This window comes from Neomonachus schauinslandi, chromosome 1, assembly GCF_002201575.2.
Source record: "Neomonachus schauinslandi chromosome 1, ASM220157v2, whole genome shotgun sequence".
Taxonomy (NCBI): Eukaryota; Metazoa; Chordata; class Mammalia; order Carnivora; family Phocidae; genus Neomonachus; species Neomonachus schauinslandi.
Window position 1 is genome coordinate 69,820,900 of NC_058403.1, and position 23,861 is coordinate 69,844,760.

A 23,861-nucleotide genomic window follows, 5' to 3' on the forward strand; every position below is an offset into this window, starting at 1 on the left:
CTGAGTGTGAAGCCTGCTTAAGATTCTCTCTCCCTCTTCCCCCCCCATGTGCTCTCTCTCTCCCTCTCTAAAAAGAAAAAAAAGGAAAGAAAAGAGAAGAAAAGTAAAGTATTTAAGAATAAAGGAAAAAATTTTCAATTAGCAATAATTGCACCTCGGATAAACCTCACTGGCTACGATACTGCCACTGCGCAAAGCTTGAGAATAAAGGAAAAAATTAACACACATTCTAGAAAGACAGATTGGAGAGAACATATCCCTTTAATAGGATAAATTTACATGTCTGCCTCAAATACAAAGACTAAGGAAATAGGAACAAGGAAAACAAGGAAAAAAATGTGTAGCACCAAAAATAATAAAAGTTCAGAGCTTAGGGGTGCCTGGGGTCATTCAGTTGGCTAAGCGGCTGACTCTTGATTTTGGCCCAGGTCATGATCTCAAGGTCATGAGGTCAACCCCCCCCCTTCCGCCCGCCAGTGGGCTCCACGCTCAGCAGGGAGTCTGCTAGTCCCTCTCTCTCCCTTCTGCCCCTCCCCCACTCTATCTCTGTAAAATAAATACATAAAATCTTTTAAAAAATAAAGTCCAAAGTTCAAAAATGATGCAGAATCATTTGTTTTCTGTGTTTAAAAAATTCGTTTATTAGCATTCATGCTTTCATTAATTCAGATTCATTTATTCAACAGACACTTACTGAGAACCTACAATGTTTCAGGTACAGCTACAGATGCTGGCTTATAGCAATTAGCAAAACACAAAAATCCCTGCCTTCATGAAGCTTACATTGGGGGGCAAAACCTTATACCAGCAAAAACACCTGAAGATCTGGGACACCTGGGTCACTCAGTTAAGTGTCTGCCTTTGGCTCAGGTCATGATCCCAGGGTCCCGGAATCAAGGTCTTCATCAGGCTCCCCGCTCAGTGGGGAGCCTGCTTCTCCCTCTGCCACTCTCTTGCTTTCTCTCTCCCTCTCTCTCTGACAAATAAATAAATAAAATATTTTTTAAAAACCAAAAAAACCACCTGAAGATCTATTAAGAAATTATTGCTAGAAGGAAGGAGCCAAAGAAGATACAAATTTCATGCAAAGAACAATGTCTGGACAAGAGGTAAGAGTCTTAACACAATCTCACTAAGTATACAAATTATATGAGTCAAGGACTAGAGGTGAGAGTGGACCATGGGACAATAATGAATCTTCCCTCTTGGAATCTATTAGGCTGTTCTGAGTCAATATTCCAAAGCCATTACAGGGAGACCCAAGGGCAAGTGTGGCTACACCAAACAGAGAGGTATGTGATGGGATTTATCATGACAAGCGGTAACAGTAAAGACTAACCGCTCTCTCAGTCCCAGACAGGTCAGGAAAGTACAAAAAGTAAGGACATAGAAGAAAAATAATTTGTTTCAATAACAAATATATAGCCACAAAGCTAAAAGGGAAATATTAAAATATGCACAGTACTTTCTTATGGAAATGTTAATTACTTTCACCCACATTTATAGCAAGTACTTTTGAAATTAATAAAGTACTCTTAGTGATTAGGACTAGGTGCATGTGTAACTGAACAATTTTAACAAATAAATATGAATTTATTAAAATAAAGAATATCAAGAAAATTGTTTGGATTCTTTCTATACAATATACTCCAGATTATGCCATTCATTCAATCATTTAATGAAAATTTAATGAGTGCCAGAAACTCTTCCAGGCACTGTGGAACGGTAAATAAAACAAAGTCCCAGGGTGCCTGAGTGGCTCAGTGGTTAAGCGTCTGCCTTCGGCTCAGGTCATGATCCCAGGGTCCTGGGATTGAGTCCCACATCAGGCTCCCTGCTCAGTGGGAACCCTGCTTCTCCCTCTCCCACTCCCCCTCCTTGTGTTCCCTCTCTCCCTGTGTCTCTTTCTGTCAAATAAATAAATAAAATCTTAAAAAAAAAGAATAAATAAAACAAAGTCCCTGTGTTCACGGAACTTAAGGGCTAAATGGAGAAATAAGAAAACCTAAGGGGCGCCTATGTGGGTGGCTCAGTTGGTTGAGCATCCGACTCTTGATCTCAGCTCAGATCTTGATCTCAGGGTTGTGAGTTCAAGACCTGCAATGGGCTCCACGCTGGATGTGGAGCCTACTTTAAGAAAAAAAAAAAAAAAGAAAAGAAAACCTAAGAAATGTTCCACTGCCCAGGTCAGATCATTCATCCTAAGTGCTTTGCTCACTCAGCTCCAACCACATTGGTTTTCTTGGCTGTATCCGAACTAGGCCTAGGTCTTTCCCGTACCAGTTCCTTTACATTTAACTGTTTTGTCTACTCTTCCCCTGGACCTTTATGATTCACACTCCCTCATTCCATTCAGGTTTCTATCAAATCTCATCCTTTCTTAATCTACCCTCATCTTCCTATCTAAAATAGTTCTGGGGCACCTGGGTGGCTCAGTCGGTTAAGTGTCTGCCTTCAGCTCAGGTCATGATACCAAAGTCCCAGGCTCGAGTCCCACATCAGGCTCCCTGCTCAGTGGGGCATCTGCTTCTCCTTCTGACCCTCCCGCCCCCCCCACCCCCAGCCTCGTGTGTGCTCTCTCAAATAAATAAAATCTTTAAAAATAAAATAAAATAGTTCTGTCCCCTCACAATTATAAACATATGTGATATTTATGAGATCAACCTTGCTTTCAATTTACTGGTAAGAACACTTGTGCTTAATGGCCCCAAACAAACAAAAAATAACCCTCTATCTCCTTCCCTTATTCTATTTTACTCTTTCTCCCAGCAGCTACTGTAACCTGAAATTTCTCCTCTCTCTCCCTCTCCTTCCCACTCTCTCTCTATATACATATCAAACATGCATATAAAATACATGCATGTTATATATTGCTTGTTTCTTATTTGTTTATTGTATGTTTCTCCCTCTAGATTATAAACTCTTTGACAGCAAGAACTTTGTGTAGTTTGTTATCCGCTTATAAGTACCAAATACCCATTTTCCCCTTCTCCCTCTTAGTAACAGAGCCTCCAACTTTTTGCTAAGCATCTGGATTTCCTAGTGTCTCTTGCAGCTAGGTTTGGCCATGTTGTCAAGTTCTGGTTAATGGGATATGAGCAGAAGTGATGATGAACAACTTTTAGGTCATGCCTTTCTTTTTTTTTTAAAGATTTTATTTACTTTTGAGAGAGACAGAGAGAGAGTGAGCATGAGCGGGGGAGAGGGGCAGAGGGAGAAGCAGACTCCCTACTGAGCAGGGAGCCCGATGCCACACTCGATCCCAGAACCCTGGGATCATGACCTAAGCTGAAGGCAGTTTAACTGACTGAGCCACAGGAGGCACCCTAAGTTGTGCCTTTAAAGGGAAAAAGTGTGCCCTTCTCAACCCCTTCCCTCCATGCTGGTTGGAAAGCAACCATAGTGGTAAGCCATCTTGACTCATATGAAGAGAAGCAAGCAAGACCTAGGGAACAGCAGTGCAAGACAGAAAAAACCACACTTCTAATAACTTTATGTAGCAGAACCACTCTAACAGTCTGGACTTCTACCTTATTTAAGCTACTGTCTGCTTTATTCCTAGTGTCTCTCTCATATGCAGTCAAATCTTTAGCCCAACAAATATAATCCCCATTACCTAGCATAAGGCCTTGTAATTCAAGGCTTCAATAGTTACTGAGTAAACAAGTGAATTAATCAGTCTCTCATGTGGTTAGCATGAACCACAACACTTGAACATACTCTACTTCTAGTTACACTTGTCCAGTTTCTAAACCTGTCAAACTGTGGCTCAAATCTATATCTAAGATGGTGCCCAAACCTATGGGCCCTGCCTGAGCACCAGAGTGTTCCTCTAATTTTCAATATTCACTTTCCTAATCTTCAATGACTTAATTCTGCATATTACCTCCCTAATTTTTTTTTTTTTTTTTTTTTTTTAAAGATTTTATTTATTTATTTGAGAGAGAGAGAATGAGATACAGAGAGCATGAGAGGGAGGAGAGTCAGAGGGAGAAGCAGACTCCCTGCCGAGCAGGGAGCCCGATGCGGGACTCGATCCCGGGACTCCAGGATCATGACCTGAGCCGAAGGCAGTTGCTTAACCAACTGAGCCACCCAGGCGCCCAACCTCCCTAATTTTTATAAAACTAATATACATCCTTAGTCATAATTAAATGCCTACCTTTTAAGTATTTGTCATTTGTAGATTTATAAACAATGAAGTTTGAAGTTTAGTATTATCAGTGAATAAATGGATTGCTGTGAATAATACAGGTCATGAAATACAAAGAATATAACTTAACAAAATAAATCAAAAAAGATTCACATTTTCCCTCAAAGAACAAGCAGCAGAGTAACTGCTTTTATGAACCCAAAGTGATCAAATTAAATCAAGGTCAGTTACTTCATTAAGCCCTAGAGCAACTCAGAAGCTACTAAAAAATGGAAAACCTGGCAAAACAAACACAGAACCTTTTTGTCTTTCATACTGCTGCTATTCTCTCTCAATGGCTAAAGTATCACCAAAACAGCAGAAAGGATAGGCAACTGCCATATTTAGATCACCAGGCCAAGAAAAAGAAAACATCTTTGAGCTGACTAATGAATATCAAAGACTCTCAACTCTAGTCTCGTTTACATGACAAAAAGAAATGCTTGGGGCTTCTGGGTGGCTCAGTGGGTTAAGTGTCTGCCTTAGGCTCAGGTCGTGGTCTGGGGTCCTAGGGTGGAGCCTTGCCCTGCCAGGGGCTCCTCGCTCAGTGAGGAGCCTGCTTCTCCCTCTGCCTGCCCTTCCCCCTGCTTGTGCTGTCTCTACCTCAAATAGGTGAATAAAATCTTAAAAATAAAAAAAAAAAGGAAGAAAGAAAAGAGAAGAGAAGCTAAGCTAAGCTAAGTTTGTTTGGTCAAATCATTATCATCTGGATTTTCTGTTACATGTTGCCAAACACTTTCAGGTTTTACAATTCAGAAAATTAAAACTGAAGAACAGACTTAGTTAAATTTTTAATCCTCAGTATTTCATTTAGGCTACTCTAAGAGTATGTCAAAGTACAAAATCTTTTAAAAAACAATCATAATTCACTTCCAAATATGCAGCTACAAACATCATTTTTCTGAGTATTGTTTGGCCTACTTTATGCTAACAGGTAAGACCTGAAATTTAAGTAATTTACATCTATGGAAATGCTATTCTGACTCAAAAGAGCATTAACATGCTAGTTAACACACAAAAGCAACTGTTTTAACACTTCAACAGAATATTTAAAATCCTAACCAAACTCATTCATTTAACAGATACTATGCTTCTGTAAAATACTAGAAACTGGGGGCACCTGGGTGGGTCAGTCGGTTAGGTGTCTGCCTTCGGCTCAAGGGGCAGGGAGTGTCCCTGTTCAGCCAGAGTCTGCTTTTGCTCTCCCTCTGCCCCTCCCCCCCAGCTCCTACTTTCTTTCTAATAAATAAAATCTTTAAAAAAAAAATCCCAGAAACTGGGTCCCAAGGATTACCAAAATAAAGAAACATGTTACCCCTGCCCTCATTACACTTAAAATTTAGCAATCAAGTAAACCTGCTCTGGAAAGCTTTTCTTTGGCTTTAGCCAAATTAAAACCAAAAAACTGAAGGAGAATATCTTCTGCAACTACATAGATACTCTTTTTTTTTTTTTTTAAAGATTTTATTTATTTATTCATGAGAGACACAGAGAGAGAGAGAGAGAGAGAGAGAGAGGCAGAGGGAGAAGCAGGCTCCCAAGGAGCAGGAAGCCCGATGCGGGACTCAATCCCAGGACCCTGAGATCATGACCTGAGCTGAAGGCAGATGCTTAACCATCTGAGCCACCCAGGCGCCCCATAGATATTCTTTTAAAATACAACAGGATCCCCATAAAAATATGGGCAAAAGATACCTACAATTCACAAATCGCCAATAAACACAGGCACACTCTTCTCAGTAGTAATCAAAGAAACACAAACTGAAAAAATTAAGATTTTTTTTTCAAAAACTACCAAATGGCAAAGATTCTTTTTTTTTTTTTTTTTAAAGATTTATTTATTTGACAGAGAGAGACACAGCAAGAGAGGGAACACAAGCAGGGGGAGTGGGAGAGGGAGAAGCAGGCTTCCCGCTGAGCAGGGAGCCCGATGCGGGGCTCGATCCCAGGACTCTGGGATCACGACCCGAGCCGAAGGCAGATGCCCAACGACTGAGCCACCAGGCGCCCCCCAAATGGCAAAGATTCTAAAGTGATACCACACAAGGATAATGAAAGGATTTTATGAAACAATCTCATATACTGCTGGTAGAAATATAAATCAATGCAACCTTTTAGGTATTTCATACTTGTGTCATACTTACTAAGATGCCAATTCTCTATATTCTGGAAACTTTTTTGTTCTTAGAAAGAAAAAAATGGCATTGAAAATGCAAAAGGATTCATAGCTAAGGCTTACAATTTCCAGCAACTTACTGTTTCAAAGCTGCCTTTATGCATCAAATCAATGGGTGGCCGGAAGAGATCTGCAAGGGTAGTTAGTTTCTTATCTATTGCTCCTCCATTTCTTAATTCCTGTTCTTGCCGAACTGCAACACAGGAGGATAGGAAAGTTTCAGTTAGCCAGAAAATAAAAGCCATGAATCTCAAAATATAAACATGCATCAAATGCAAGAATTACTGAACAATGTGCCTGACCTCATGCAAATGCAAATATCTAATGCTGATTCTGAAAAACATACAAAGCATGGTGGGGAGGGAGTCTTAAGACTTAGTGGTGCTCTCAATCCAAATGTTAGGACAAAAGCTGAAAATTACAGTAGAGTCACCTAATCAAAATATTTCCTTCTCATATTCCAAGCGAACCTGAGCACAGGAGAAAAGTTCCATCTCCATTTACCCAGTTCTGAAAGTAAGCCTAATATATCTGTTGTTTCTACCTACACTGCCAATCTTTAAAGATTCTGGCAGTGAAAGAGAAGGACCACTTGTTGTCACCTTCTCCTGGAAGGGTACAGACTTCCCTGGATGACCTGAATCAGTTTGGGTTCCCCTCTTCAACTCTCTCCAAAGTTACAAGACCTACCTGTGCTGCAATGAGCTCATTATAAATCAACCACAAAATCAAGCATGGTCCAACAGTTTTCCATATATTCTCTAAACAACTTTCCTTTTTTTAAAGATTCCATTGCTAAATCACTACTAAAGCCTCTAAAAGTATAAGGCCAAGAATCTCATTCTAGCTTATTCCACAGAAAGATATATATCTATTCCAAACAACTATAGCCAAAATGTTAAGAGTGGCTGCTTTGGGTGGTGTGGCTTTTTCCTCTTCTATTTTTCAATCCCCTACAATAACCATTTTCATTGCGGTCATTCCTTTAAACTGACAGATACCAAGATTTCCTTTTTTCCACCAATTATTCATTTATTGTTTTAAAGTACAGTTGACATACAATATTCTTTTAGTTTCAGGTGTACAACATAGTGATTCAATAATTATATGCATTACAAAATGCTCACCATTAAATGTAGTTACCCTTTGTCACCATACAAGTTATTACAGTATTAAGTGACTATATTCCCAATGTTGTAGCTTTCATCACTGTGACTTATTTTATAACTGGAAGTTTATACCTCTTAATCCCCTTCATCTATTTCCCTTATCCTCCCACTCCCCTCTGGCAACGACCAATTTATTCTCTGTATTTAGGAATCTCTTTTTCACTTGTTTGTTCATTTGTTTTGTTTTTTAGATTCCACATATACATGCAATCATATGGTATTTTATTTGTCTTTGTCTTTGATTTATTTCACTTAGCATAATAACCTCAAGGACCATAATGTTGCTATGAATGGCAAGGTTTCATTCTTTTTTGTGACTGAGTTAATATTCCACTGTGTACATAATACCACATCTTCTCTATCCATTCATCTATTGCTGGGCACTTAGGCTGCTTCCATAACTTGGCTACTGAAAATAATGTTGCAATAAACAAAGGGGTGCATATTTGTTTTCTTAGGATAAATACCCAAAATTATAATTATTGGGTCATATGGTATTGCTAGTTTTAATTTTAGAGGGAACCTCCATATTGTTTTCCATAGTGGTTGCAATCCCATCAACAGTGCACAAGAGTTCCCTATTCTCTACATCTTTGCCAACACTTCTTATTTCTTGTCTATTTCATACTAGCCATTCTGACTGATGTGAGGTGAGATGTCAGGATCTTGAGGGAAACCATCTTTTTCTTTTATTATAGTCAGCATTTAAGTGCTCATTCAAAAGCTAATTAACTTTGTAAATTACCAGATTTCTTACATTTCTCCATCACCCATTTTTTTTTTTTTTTAATTAAAAGTTTGCTTTGGGGGCACCTGGGTGGCTCAGTCATTGAGCGTCTGCCTCTGGCTCGGGTTGTGATCCCAGGGTCCTGGGATCGAGCCCCGCACAGGTCTCCCTGCTCAGCAGGAAGCCTGCTTCTCCCTCTCCCACTCCCCCTGCTTGTGTTCCCTCTCTCACTGTGTCTCTCTCGGTCAAAATAAATAAATAAAATCTTTAAAAAAAAAAAAAGTTTGCTTTATTTTTCTGTTGAATCAAGTATTAGCCCCCAGTTTACAGTTTTTTTATGCCTTCCAAACAGTAGCACAGTTAATATCACCTTATCAACAGCCAAATAATAAATCAAATTAGTCCCAGTGGGTATATCCACATCTAGATTGTTCGGGTGGTCAGGAACTCTTGTTTGCTTTAGCTTTTAGTTCTTGGTTATATCTCCAAATACGAAAGAGCTGAGAAGCTTCTGCTACCCCCACAAAGAAATTAACAGCAAAGAGACTCCAGTTTTTTGGGATAATTACAAGTGAGTATCTAGACCAAATAAACCCTGTGGCCATCAAAACAGCAGACTGAGCTGTGCGGAGTTTCTCTGCAGGTCTGGCCAGGTCAGTCAATCCAGCAAACACCAACCCCCATTTCATAACTGGAGCCCCCCAAAAAACTGTTTTGGGACCTGCCGGGTGGTTGTACAACAGCCTCAATTTCTCCAGCAGCAGGAGCTCCACTTTACTGAGGACCCAGTGGTAGGTGGCCCGAAGGCCCCGGGCACCAGCGGCTGACATCTCTGCGGACGAGTTTGTTGTGGGCGGTCGAGTGGGAGAGTGCCTGCGTGCTCCTCCCACCAGGTAAGCGGGAGCCCAGAAAAGATTGAGGGGGCGGAGGCTCTGTGACCTCCATCACTCTTAATATTCTTCTATCACCAGTTAGGTTAGCATTTGGAACAATTTAGCATAAGGGGAAGTTAGTAACACTCACAGACTGAATTCATAATTTCCTTTTACAATAAGGTGACTCCTCAAAGTAATGAGGCCTGATATTAATCATCTTTTTCTTTTAAGAAAAACTATATAAAACAAACCAGGATCCTGATCTCTAGGGGAGCGGTTGGGTGCTTTTCCATTTTGTGGTTTTCTATGTGGGAGGAAGAGAGGGGAGGAGAAAATGGAGAAGGAAGAAGCGAGAGAGATAAAATAAACTGGTACAAGATACTTACTAGTTTCAGTCTGGAAATCTCGGAAACCATCAAATATTGAACGTGCAGGCCGTCGTCTTTTAGGAGCTTTAGGGGAAAAAAATAGAAATGATACAAAAATTTAAACCTTAATTTTGAAATGGTTCTAAAAACTTACCTATCTGTAAGTATTTCTTGTTTTAAAACAAGAAACAAGGGAACACTCATAGATTTATAAAGGTGTCCTTCAAAAAATAAAATATTTAAACCATGAGAGACGATGGACTCTGAAAAACAAACAGGGTTCTAGAGGGGAGGGGGGTGGGAGGATGGGTTAGCCTGGTGGTGGGTATTGAGGAGGGCACATTCTGCATGGAGCACTGGGTGTTATGCACAAACAATGAATCATGGAACACTTCATCTAAAACTAATGATGTAATGTATGGGGATTAACATAATAAAAAAATGAAAAAAAAATATTTAAAAACCTTCAAGTCATTCATATAAAATTAAAGTCAACCATCTTCAGCCCAACCATTCTGTTTTACAAATAAGAAAATTAAGGCCCAGTTAAGAGACTTAACCAAACTTGTGTAAAAGATAAGAACAAAGAAGATTTTAAGGATGACTCCCCATGGTGATGCATGCTGCAAATATCTAATTCAGGTTAGCCTAACGGATCTGACTATCTTTTGGTGTAACACCTGAGTGAGTACCTACCTTCTAAACCATATTTACGAAAACTTCTTAGTCAATGGATACACATGTAGAATTATAAACACCAAAAACATTTTTAATTTTGCAAGAAAAATTTTTCCACAGTTACACAATGGGTTAGTGAGAGAAAAGTACACAGAACCAAGATCTTCTGATACCCAGTATAGTATCTATTACACAATCCTTAAGTATTTTATAAAGTCTAGAAAGCAATAATAAAAATGTTATCTTCCTATATGTATATGTTCAGATCATTTGCCAGATCATTTATATACATTACAATAAACAAGGACATTTAACAATTCCCTCAATATGGGTAACAGTTATTAAATTGGCTTATGGCATGCCTGGCCAGCATGTAAACAGAAGAATGCTTCATGTTAATAAATGATGAATAGCAGTAAGATTAGGAAGTATCAAGTCCCCACCCCATGTCAAAGCATCTTTCCCAAAAGTCTGTGTATGCCATTATATAAGATAATTCTTTCTATCCAAGAACAATTAAGTAAAAAGCAAAACAAAATGCAGAACCATATATTTAAAAAATCTCATTTTTGTTTGAAGTATTATCTGTATATAATTTATGCACATTTGTGTATTTATATTAAAGAATCACAATATTATCTCAAGGAAAAGAGATTTGATTTAAAAGGAAAAAGAAACTTCCATGTTTTAGTTCTATATTGAATTTTATTTATATTTATTTAAACTGAAAAATTTTAAATTTAAATATTTCATTATTTTCTCCTCCCTTCCTCTTTCTCTCCTTTCTTTTATAAAGCAGCAGCAAGGAATGTTATTCTTTCCAGTCTTGTAACTATTTTTAATCAAGAGTTCCTATTTCAAATGTATAGGTTTCTAGTAGGAACAATATGGCCTCTCAAATAATGCCTTCTTAAAACTCTTTAGCAGATACTTTTAACCATAACAATTAAGAAAGTAAGGATATCTGATGATAAGGCACAGAATGGCTGCCTAAACAGAGTATATGATTATTGGGGAGGTAGTACACAAAAGGTAACTTTCTTCTACTCTGAAATTGCCAAAGGCAGGCCACTCAATATTCTACATTATTTCACACACACCACCCACTTTGTTCCCACTTTAGCCCTTCTATATCAGGCATCTGATCTCCTGGGAGCCTCCTACTTCCTCTTTTGCTAGCTTTGGATTCAACCCCTTTTACTTCTTGGGCTCATAACCTGCTCCCATTTATTTCCTCCTTATTTATGCTAAGTCTAACCAAGAACCTCTCCTCAGGCCACACACAACATCTCTAGTCCTAGGACCATTATTATAGGCATACCCTCAGAGATAATGTATTGTTTGGTTCCAGACTACCACAATAAAGCAAATATCATATTAAGACGAGTCAAATGAATTTCTGAGTTTCCCAGTGCATATAAAAGTTATGTTTACACAAAGTTTACCACTGAATAATACAGATTTGAACTGCACGGGTCTACTTATATGTGGGAATTTTTCAATAAATACAGTACAGTACTGCAAATGTGTTTTCTCTTCCTTATGATTTTAATAACAGTTTTTTCCAACTTACTTTATTGTTAAGAATACAGAATATGAATTAAGAATATGTTATATTATACATATAATATACAAAATATGCGTTCATCGACTGTTTACATTATGGTAAGGCTTCCAGTCAACTGCAGATTACTAGTTAAGTTTTGGAGCAGGCGGGGGGGGGACGGGGGGGGGGGGTCAAAAATTATATGCAGATTTCAACGGCTTGGGGGTCAGCTCCCCTAACCCCTGAGTTGTTCAAGGGACAACTGTATACTGTAGTCCATTATGTGTGCAATAGTACTATGTCTAAAAAAATGTACACATTTGGGGCACCTGGGTGGCTCAGTCGTTAAGTGTCTGCCTTCAGGTCAGGTCATGATCCCAGAGTCCTGGGAGCGAGCCCCGCATCGGGCTCCCTCCTTGGCGGGAAGCCTGCTTCTCCCTCTCCCACTCCCTCTTTGTGTTCCCTCTCTCGCTGTATCTCTCTCTGTCAAATAAATAAATAAAATCTTAAAAAAAAAAGTACACATTAATTAAAAATATTTTATTGCTAAAAAATGCTAACCATCACTGGAGTTTTCAGCAAGTTGTAATCTTTTTGCTGGTGGAGGGCCTTGCCTCTATGTTGATGGCTGCTGACTGATCGTGGTGGTAGTTGCTGAAGTTGGAGTGGCTGTGGCAACTTCTTAAGATAATGAAGTTGGCTGCATTAATTGACTCTTCTTTTCACAAATGATTTCTCTGTAGCATACAATGTTGTTTAATAGCATTCTACCCACAGTAGAACTTCTTTCAAAATTGGAGTCAACCAAGTGGCACCTGGGCTGGCTCAGTTGGTGGAGCATGTGACTCTTAATCTTGGGGTTTTGAGTTAGAGCCCCACAGTGGGTGCAGAAATTATTTTAAAAATAAATAAATATTAAAAAAAAAACTGGAGTCAATCCTCTCAAACCTTGCTGCTGCTTTATCAACTAAGTTTATGTAATATTGTAAATCCTTTGTTGTCATTTCAACAATCTTCACAGCATTTTTACCAAGAGTAGATTCCATCTCAAGAAACCATTTTCTTTGCTCATCCATAAGAAGCGACTCCGCATCCATTTAAATTTTATCAAGAGACTGCAGTAATTCAGTTACATCTTCAGGCTCTACTTATAATTCTAGTTCTCTTGCTATTTCTACCCACATCTGCACTCACTTCCTCCACTGAAGTCTTGAACCCTCAAAGTCATCCATGAGGGTTGGAATCAACTTCTTCCACACTCCTGTTAATGATGTTATTTTGAGGGGCGCCTGGGTGCCTCAGTCAGTTAAGCAGCTGCCTTCGGCTCAGGTCATGATCCCAGCGTCCTGGGATCGAGCCCCGCATTGGGCTCCTTGCTCAGCGGGGAGCCTGCTTCTCCCTCTCCCTCTGCCTGCCTGCCATTCCCCCTGTTTGTGCTCTCTCTCTCTCTCTGTCAAATAAATAAATAAAAAGTCTTAAAAAAAAAAAAAAAAAAAGGGCGCCTGGGTGGCTCAGTTGGTTAAGCGACTGCCTTCGGCTCAGGTCATGATCCTGGAGTCCCTGGATCGAGTCCCGCATCGGGCTCCCTGCTCTGCGGGGGGTCTGCTTCTCCCTCCGACCCTCCCCCCTCTCATGTGTTCTCTCTCATTCTCTCTCTCTCAAATAAATAAATAAAATCTTAAAAAAAAAAAAAAAGATTTTAACCCCTTCCCATGAATTGTGAATGTTCTTAATGGCATCTAGAATGGTGAATCCTTTCTAGGAGGTTTTCAATTTACACTGCCCAGATCCATCAAAAGAATCACTATCTATGGTAACTATTGCTTAACAAGATGTATTTCTTTAATAATAAGACTTGAAAATAAAAATTTCTCTTTAATCCATGGGCTACAGAATGGATGCTGTGTTAGCAGACATGAAAACAACATTAATCTTGTTGGACAATAACATCAGAGCTCTTAGATAACCAGGTATGTTGTCACTGAACAGTCCTATTTTGAAAAGAATCTTTTTTTCTAAGCAGTAGGCTTCCACAGTTGGCTTAAAATATTCAGTAAACCATGTTGTAAACAGATGTGCTGCCATCCAGGTTTTGTTGTTTCATTTATAGGACTCAGGCAGGGCAGATTTAGCATAATGCTTAAGGGCTCTAGGATTTTCAGAATGGTAAATGAGCATCAGCTTCAACTTCAAGTCACCAGCTGCATTAGCCCCTAACAAGAGAGCCAGCCTGTCCTTTGAAGATTTGAAGCATTGACTTCTCCTCTCTAGCTTTGGAAGTCCAAGACAGCATCTTCTTCCAATAGAAGGTTGTTTTGTCTACATTGAAAAATCTGAGCTAGATCTTCCGGATAACTTGCTGCAGTTTCTATATCATCAGCACTTGCTATTTCACTTTGCACTTTTATGTTATAGAGACAGCTTCTTTCCTTAAACTTCATGAACGAACCAACCTCTGCTGGCTTCAAATTTTTCTTCTATAGCTTCCTCATCTCTCTCAGCCTTCAAAGAATTGAAGAGAGTTAGAGTCTTGCTCTGGATTAGATTTTGGCTTAAGGGAATGTTGTGGTTGGTTTGATCCTCGATCCTGACACTAGAACTTTCTTCTTATCAGCAAGCAACAGGTTGTTTCACTTTCTCATCATTCATGTGTTCAATGGAGTAGCACTTCTCATTTGTTTCAAAAATTTTTCCTTTGCATTCATAACTTGGCTAACTGGCACAGGAGGCTTAGCTTTTGGCCTATCTCAGCTTTCAATATGCCTTCCTCACTAAGCTTAATCATTTCTAGTTTTTTATTTAAAGTGAGACACGTGCAACTCTTCCTTTCACTTGGACACTTAAAGGACACTGTAGGGTTACTGACTGGCCTAATTTCAATATTGCTGTGTTTCAGGGAATAGAGAGGCCCAAGAAGGAGGTGAGAGAGGGAATGGCTGGCTGGTAAACCAGTCATATCAATTAAGTACACCATCTTATACGAGTGTGGTTTGTGATGCCCAGAAACAATTATAATAGTACAATCAAAGATCATGGATTATAGATCACCGTAACAAATACAGTAATAATGAAAACATTTGAAATATTGCAAGAATTACCAATATGTAACAAAGAGACATGAAGTGAGCAAATGCTGCTGGTAAAATGGCGCTGAAAGACTTGTTCAACACAGGGTAGCCACAGCCATTCATTTGTAAAAAGCACAATATTTGTGAAGCACAATAAAACAAGGAATGCCTGTACTCCAACCTGCCTCTTCAATATGTGTTTCCTGACTCTTCAAGCAATCTGCTATACAGCAAACATCAGTCCTTTGTATTCTCACTCTATTGCCATGTAACAGAAATGCTGGTCACTGAGGTCTAAGAGGCTAAGCTACAAAATGCTAATAAAAGATTCAAAATGAGATTCATAGAATAGGGGAGTGGGACAGGTGGAGAATAAAAATTTAGTTAGAAGAGTGGCACTGATCACATTTTCACAACTCCCTGTTAATAATTGGCTTAAGAGAAGACATCTGGATTTTCAGATCTGCTTCTGCAATCCGTTGTTATTCCCATAGCTCAAGTAAATGAAGGAAATTAAAAGTCAACCTAACACAGATACATAGTTGTAAAGGGGAGCAGTATTTTAATAGTGTTTTGAGATCACTGTGAATATTCTCCTTTGATACTGTACCAAAACTCAACCAGTAGTAGTTTCTTAAAGGTTAACTGCAGCATGGAATCTAAAATCTTATCAATGAACTTTTCATTATCTGTTCCATTAAAATCCATTGGTCTATGTGGTAGGCAGTCTGCAGGATGGCCTCCAATTATCCCAATTTCTCAATATTCATAACCTGTGTGTGAATATCTTGAATATGGGCAGGATCAAATGGAATGTGGCAGAGGTGAGGTGATGGGTTGTCACTTCTAATAAAGATGGTGGCTTCTAAAATGGGCTGCCTTCTCTTGCTCTCTCATTTGCTCTTTGGTAAGGAACTCATGTCTTTAGTCAACCAACAGCCACATGAGTAAGCTTAGGAGATCCTCCTCTACTCAAGCTTTGAGATGATTATAGCTCTGGCTGACATCTTGATTATACCCTTGTGAGAGACCCTAACCAAAGATACCCAGCCAAGCCACACCTGGATTCCTGAACCACAGGAACTGTGAGATAACAAATGTTTGTTGTTTCAGGAAGCTAAATTTTGGAACAATCTGTTACACAGCAATAGATAACTAATCTATCCATCTATACAATTTACCTCATTGTCTGTCCTTTCACCTATGCACAACTTTGTAATATGGTGCACTGGTCAGGGGCGCCTGGGTGGCTCAGTTGGTTAAGCGACTGCCTTCAGCTCAGGTCATGATCCTGGAATCCCAGGATCGAGTCCCGCGGCGGGCTCCCTGCTCAGCAGGGAGTCTGCTTCTCCCTCTGACCCTCCCCCCCTTCATGGTCTCTCTATCTCATTCTCTCAAATAAATGAATAAAATCTTTAAAATATATATATATATGGTGCACTGGTCATCTGAAAATATTAGTTCAGGGGCACCTGGGTGGATCTGTTGGTTAAGCATCTAATCTTGATTTCGGCTCAGGTCACAATCTCAGGGTTGTGAGATCAGCCCTGCGTCGGGCTCCGCTCTGGGCATGGAGCCTGCTTAAAGATTCTCTCTCTGTCCCACCCCCGGCCCCCACGAAAGAAAAAGAAAGAAAGAAAAGGAAAGAAAAGAAAAGAAAAGAAAGAAAGAAAAAGAAAATATTTCTTCACTGAGTTATGCAAACATTCCAAACACCGACCATTTCATTATACAGTAATAATAAAAAATCAACATCTGTTAATGACACCACTAATCTCATCAGAAAGCCTTTAAGTAATGGGAAGCTATCAAGCTCCTAATCGTGGATATAAACTTTCTAAAATTCTAATTTTTGCCTGAAAGCTCTTTTTTTTAAAAAAAAATAACTGGTAACAAACAATGTCAGTTGTTTGTCTTAAAGCAGTAACAGACCTTTGTTCAGATCCAAGAAAATGTCTGCCAAATGCCTAAGTCTACATAACCATAGTTTGTCAGGAATCTTTCAAGTAAAAATAATGTTCCATAAAAAAAAACCAGCTAGTTTAGTTCACAACTCAAACAACCATAAAATTGCTTTTCCTTAAAGTAACCACACTACTTCAGTATGCAGAAGTGCTTTATGTACACATCCTATTTCATAAAACAGAATAGTTTTAAAATGTGTACTTAGGAGTCAAGATTTAATGAAGTTAATTTTTTATTGCTTCATCAAGAACATTATTAGTAAAATAGGTTTATTTAAAAAAAAAAATTGTGAGTGTATGGCAGTGAAGAATTTACAGTTTAGTGCCACTGCCCTGACTCAATTCAGATGCAGCAGTCTGATCCATCATTGCCTCTGAACCATCAGGCCAAATATCAACAATGTAAAAAAAGGCAACTTCTTATGAAAATTATTATGAAAATAGTTTTCACCTTACAGACCCCAGACCACACTTTGAGAATCACACTTTAAATCAATACTGTCCTAAGAAGAAAATAGTTCTCCAAAGACCTTTATCAAGTTATAATAAGATCTAATAATGAGTGTTAGGACTGACTTCCTAACTCTACAGTCATTCCCATTCCCCTCTTCAATGTCTATTAAACCAGATGTAAAAGGAGGAAAGAGGTTTCAAACGGGAACTCTTTTGCCTCTTTACAACAGTAAAAGAGCACAGAATTTATTTCCTGTAGTCTACCCCACTCAGAAATCCTGCCTTATTCCTTGCAATAAAGAAAAGATAAAGCGTCCAAGGGCATCACCCCTCAATTTTAAAATCCATTCATAACATTTATATGAAAAAAATTATGAACAATGTTTTATTACTTCTGGTATATTAACAGCACAATGACTGGCTGAATCAAAGTCCAGAAAGCCCATATTATACTTCAATATTCAGTTCTTACAGTTTTTTTCCTCTCATCTTTATTTCTAATCTAGACAGTATATTCTGTTATTTCTCACTACAGTAAGCTCTAAAGCTGCCAAGTCAAAGACTGATCTTAAAAAAAACTCCCAATTACAGTGCTTTTTCAAATTAAAACATACCATTTATATAATTTTCTTCATCCTTTTCTTATAATTTATTTCTTCTCCTTTATTCAAGTTTACCTACAGAACTTTTTATTTCTCTGCATTACTGGTATCAATATGTACAAATACATTTCTATGACTTTGCCTACCCACGTTATAACTTTATTTTCTATTTTTTTAATATACCTATTAATACCTAAAATATTTAGCTTGCAAAAGGTAAATAAGTGCTTATTAAACTAAAAGTTTTCTTTAAATCTAATTAAATGTTCCATTTTCTACTGTCTCTCTATGCACCCAGACTGACATCACAATTTTTTGCATGGATTAGGTATTACTTTCTCCTTTGTTCAAAACAGGAATAGCGCTTCTGGAAATTTAGAAAGAGTAAAGACAAGGCATATCAAGACAGTAAGGATATGGTAGTCAAGTAAGTGCCCCCCAAAACAAAAAGTAATCGGATCTTTTATCTAATGATAGATTTGCTTCCATTACAAGGCAGTATTTCTTTTTGCTAATTTTCCTTCTTTTGGCCTTCTACAACAAATATTTTAATCTGGTTCTCTCCTTGTAAAGAAGCAACTGTGCAATTTTCCTGAAGGGAGTACAGAATTATGAGATTAAGAACTGACTCTACACTTAAAAGTAATAATCTCTGAGGAAGCCTTCACATCTTTTGATAACTTCATTAAAACCCTAAGGTAACAACAGAGTCCAATAAAACTAAGGAAAAAAGATGAACTTACCACCAAACAAAGGTTCTGGTTCCACCAATATTTCCTGTTTCTGAGGAATTGGGGCACGAACTTCTTCTCTATTAAAAGAAGTAGGAAAATATCAAAAGGAAAACTGTTTTTTGCTACATGTTCTCTCCAGAACTATTGTGAATGCATCCAAATTAACAAGTTATATGAACACCAAACTTAGTGACTTTTAGGAACCATGGTGTTAAATAATTGTTAGGTTTCCATACAGAGGTCACCTGGAATAAAAGTACCTGGCACAGATGGCTCAAATGATTTATAAAGAAAGAGAACAAACAGAAAAGAAAAAATATTTCCCCTTTGCTCTCAAGTTCCCTACTCTAGATTCTTTACAGGGAAAAGGCGGGGGGGGGTGGCTTACAAAAAAAAAACAAAAACAAAAAATCAGACAAAAAATGGAAAATATAGGCATAATAAAAGCAGTATTACATTACTACTATATCAAACAATAGATCATTAAATCACATGTATTAAAATAAGTTTAGGGGCGCCTGGGTGGTTCAGTCTTTGTTAAGCGTCTGCCTTCGGCTCAGGTCATGATCCCAGGGTCCTGGGATCGAGCCCCGCATTGGGCTCCCTGCTCGGCAGGAAGCCTGTTCTCCCTCTTCCACTCCCCCTGCTTGTGTTCTCTCTCTCGCTGTGTCTCTATCAAATAAATAAATAAAATCTTAAAAAAATAAAATAAGTTTAAATAAACAAGCAGTAAATTTTATGCTAGTTATGAAGACAGTTAACATAGGTATTACCTTGGATTATTTATTAAATAAACTCCAATATATCCAGAGCAGAAGTAATTACTCATCTTTTAAAAGCCTATAAACTCTTCAAAGTTTACCTCCAGAGGATTTATTAATAACCCATCTCCTCCAGTAGAAAATACTCATTTAGAAATACTGTAAAAATGGCTATGTTCTTTTAAGTATCAGTTTATTTTATAGTTTTAACTAAAATATTAATCTCTGCTGATTAATGTTCATAGCAAGGAAGAGTATGCTCCAAATTTATTGTGTCCTACTCACATGTTAATTTAAGTAAGGCGTAATGTTTTCCATTCAGGTGTTTCTAATAGTAATAACTGAGCTTAAGGCCTTCTTTTTTATATCTAATAGGTAGAACTCCAAAACATACTTTATAAAATAAAGTATGAATACTCATTTGTCAACAAAAACATCCTATAATCAAAGAACAACTAGTTTGACAGAGAAATCTACAATAAGCCAAAAGATGAAGGATAAAATGTAATTCAAAATTAAGTACATCAGTCACTGCTCACAAACAAAATTCAATAATCTGAAGGAATAGACAATGCATCTAAAAGAGGAAACTCTATTAATCCTCTTTCATCAAAGAGAAATAGTCCATTTTCTTAAGAAAATTAAGAATTTAGAAGACATCTTTTACCTAAATAAGTCTTTCCATGATTTCCATGATTTTCCTGATTTTATAGTATATATATAATTATCTAAATCTAAAACAATTTAATTACTCAGAAAACAAACCTTAATCTGATGAAATACATCAATTAGGGGTTTAGATTAAGTAGTAGTCCCTATACAGAAAAAGTTGATTACTCCATGTTTGAGGGTATCTGTTCCAAGATTGCTAGCTACCCAACAAAATGAAAGAATGGATCAGAAAAAAGAACCGTAAAGAGTGAAAATTATAGTTTAGGACAATCAATTAGCAATACAAATAACCTAAGTCAAATTATAATGTAATTCAATAGGATAAGACATTCATCTATCAAAATTATTATTTTTTAAAAGTAGGTTCCACATCCAATGTGGGGCTTGAACTCACGACCCTGAGATCAAGAGTTGCATGCTCTACTGACTGAGCCAGCCAGGCACCCCATATCAAAACTATTTTTAAACACAATTAAAAAAACATGTTTTATACAGTGAGAACAGTTATGTTCCCCCAAATCAGCCATGAATACCTGTTATTCAAGTTTCTGTAAACTAAATCATGTTTTTATATTGATTTCCATGAAAAATTTGAGCTGTGTTGGGGGAAATGGGATACCAACATCTTAAATACGTAGCCAATACTGGTAAGAAAAAACTTTATGAAGTATTAATAATGATCTCTAAAGTTCACTCTTCATGTGGAAACAATGAGTACTCTAGAACCTGGAACTAGATCAATGAAGTAACTATGTCTTAAATATTATTTGGCTTTTTAAATCTATCTCTAATTTAAAAATAGTATCTATGTCTTTATCCATTCCCTTAAACAGGGAATTCCTCTTGTTTAGTATCTCATGTTGTAAACACTGAGTGTTACAAAGGGCTGTAAGCATTAAAGTCTTATTTAAGGATCTGCTTAATTGTTTCAAAAATCAATGGTTTTCCTTTGAGTAGCATTCATCTCTAATATTTTCCAAAGATGTGGAATTTTGCCCATAAGGTATTCATTTCAAATTCTCATTGGTATCAAATGTAAAGGGCAAAACACACAAATTTGTTCACCATTTATTATCATTCTCTACAGAATACAGTTCCATATGCTAAAGGTGCTTCCAATGATTAACCACATGTAACTATCATTAAGGTATAAAGGACTAGAACTATTTTTCAAAAGATTTTCCTGGCAACTCAAAACTCTCCTGGGACAATGTAAGAAAATTTAGAATTGGGAAATCGGAGCTTTATTGGGCTTTATTGCCGTATCTGCTATGTAATTACTGTGTAGCCTGGGAAAATGGCTAGCCTTTGCTTCCTCATCTGTAAAATGTAGATAATAATGTCATCCCGTAGGGTTCTTTTGAAGATTAAATAATAGACATGACAGTGCTCTAGAGAATTTAAAGCATATAAGTATAAAAATGTACACGAGACACTTTTTCAGATGCTTTCAGCTTTTAAGTTTTTCAAAACCAGAGAATTAACCTAACTGATAAAAATGCAACTGCTGTAGGGCGCCTGGGTGGCTCAGGTGGTTAAGCGTCTGCCTTCAGCTCAGGTCATGATCCCAGGGTCCTGGGATCGAGCCCCACATCAGGCGGGAGCCCGCTTCTCCCTCTCCCTCTACTGTTCCCCCTGCTTGTGCTCTCTCGCTCTGTCAAATAAATAAAATCTTAAAAAAAAAAAAAAAAAAAAGCAACTGCTCAATTTAGGCGGGGTTGCTCCTAACAATAAATAACAAATTCATACTCTGTGTGTGGTCTGACTGTGGAGACACTTGCTGAACTGGTACTGGGCTCTTCAGCAATTCCTCCACCATCCAAAAACATAGTGACTGCCATCTCCAGATTATTGTTGCAGGCTTCGAGCATATGTTTCCCTACACTTTCGCTTGCACCTGAAAAAGCAAAAAGACAGGGAAAAAGTTAAAAAAAAGACACCTTCTTACTAAAGGTTCATATTAAAATACAGAATTCCCAAGCAAATTAATAATACCTTTTCCCTTTTAGGATGAATGACTTCTTATTTACATTTACAATGTTAGCTGATTAGTAAATTACACAAAGCTAGAAAAGAAACTACCAGCATTAAAATAGTGGTCTTCCTTCATAATAACACCAAACTAAACAAAGCATGTCTTTAAATGGACCAACTAGGGGTGCCTGGGTGGCTCAGTCGTTAAGCGTCTGCCTTCGGCTCAGGTCATGATCCCAGGGTCCTGGGATCGAGCCCCGCATCAGGCTCCCTATTTGGCGGGAAGCATGCTTCTCCCTCTCCCACTCCCCCTGCTTGCGTTCCCTCTCTTGCTGTATCTGTCAAATAAATAAATAAAATAAAATAAAAATAAATGGACCAACTATATATTTGTTAGAAACTGAAAAAATGATAAAGAAAAATGAAAGACTACATTCTAGAAAGTTAGAAAATATTTTGTTAAAAAGAATGCATTTCAGTTAGCATTTGTTTCCATTAAAAAGAAAGCATTTTTTAATAACAAAGGGAGAGCAGTGAGATGGGACATTTTGTCAAAACTATAACCAAGTCAAAATCTGGTAAGAATGTCAATCTTCAGGGCACCTGGGTGGCTCAGTCAGTTAAGTGTCCGACTTTTGATTTTGGCTCAGGGCATCATCTCAGGTTTGTGAGATCGAACCCTTCATCCAGCTCAGCGCTGGGCATAGGAGCCTGTTTAAGATTCTCTCTCACTCTCCCTCTGCCTCCCCAACCCCCACCCCCAATCTCTCGTTTTCTCTAAAAAAAAAAAAAAAAAAAGTCAATCTTCATCATTTAGAACTGACCCCACACACATTTATTTATTTGTAAAACCAGCATAGTCTGTTAGATGCAATGTATATTGGTAAAGCCCTTTACAAAACCAATTTTAAAACATGTATCAAAAAGTACTCCTTCCTTTGTTGACCCAGTAATTTGGGTTTCTAGCCAAAAAAAACACTTTTTTTTTTTTTTAAGATTTATTTGAGCGGAGTGCACATGCGCACGCTCGGGAGTGGGGCGAGGGGCAGAGAAGAGAATCTTCAAGCAGATTATTCCATGCTGAACGCAGAACCCTACGCAATGCTTGGTACCACGACCCACGAGATCATGACCTGAGCCAAAAACCAAGAGTCAGACGCCTAAACTTAGCCACCTAGGCACCCCAAAAGATTTATTCTTTTATCTATTCCATATCAAATACTACAAGCATAAATACGTCCATATACATGTCCAATATAGTTTCAGTTAATATTGAAAAACTGGAAACATAAATGTCCAATAATACTAGAATCTAAATTGTAGAATTTATTTGATGGAACATTTTGTGACCATTAAAACACATTGCAGATTTTCCATCTGGGATGACTTTCCTTCTACCAGAATCATGTACCTTATAATTTCCTTCTAAAGGGGGTGTGTGCGTGTGCGTGTGTGTTTGGTCTGAAAATGTCTTCATTTTGCTGTCATTCCTGAAAGATAATTTTACTGGATATTCTATTTTCAGGCTGATAGCTATTTTCTCTCAGTAAAGACCACATTCCAATGTCCTCTGGCTTCTGTTGTTGCTGCTGGGAAATCAGTTGCTAGACCAGAGAAAACCTTTTTTTATAGCAATCTGTTGTTTTTCTCTAGTTGCTTTTAAGATTTTCTGTCTTTGGTCTTCTGCAGTTTCACACTAATCTGTCCTGGCTGATTTTACTTATCTCCTTGGGATTCACTGCACTTCCACCATGTAAGGATTGTTATCTTTTATCATTCCAAAAAATTCTCAGCTATTTCTATTTAACAATTACCATGCTCCTCCATTCACACTTATTTCTTTCTGGAACTCCAATCAGATCACTCTATGCTGTGCCAGTCTGTTCTTTTTGTAGTTGTTGT

General features: G+C 37.9%; 2 protein-coding genes and 1 pseudogene across 2 annotated transcripts in view; all 3 read right to left on the reverse strand.

Annotated features, from left to right (window-relative positions):
- UBXN7 (UBX domain protein 7) overlaps positions 1 to 23,861 on the reverse strand; it is a 55,814-nt gene that overhangs the window by 15,379 nt on the left and 16,574 nt on the right. Inside the window, exons 2-5 of the mRNA XM_021692303.2 lie at positions 21,735 to 21,882; positions 18,562 to 18,629; positions 9,526 to 9,591; positions 6,449 to 6,561 (exon numbers count right to left, since the gene is read on the reverse strand). Coding sequence (XP_021547978.2) covers positions 6,449 to 6,561; positions 9,526 to 9,591; positions 18,562 to 18,629; positions 21,735 to 21,882 — 395 coding nt within the window. The remainder of the gene's footprint in view (positions 1 to 6,448; positions 6,562 to 9,525; positions 9,592 to 18,561; positions 18,630 to 21,734; positions 21,883 to 23,861) is intronic.
- Positions 41 to 199, reverse strand: LOC123326891 (annotated as a pseudogene).
- On the reverse strand, positions 8,705 to 9,094 carry LOC110582597 (mitochondrial pyruvate carrier 2-like). The gene has a single exon (XM_044918836.1). It carries the CDS (start codon positions 9,092 to 9,094, stop codon positions 8,705 to 8,707), a length of 390 nt encoding a protein of 129 aa, XP_044774771.1.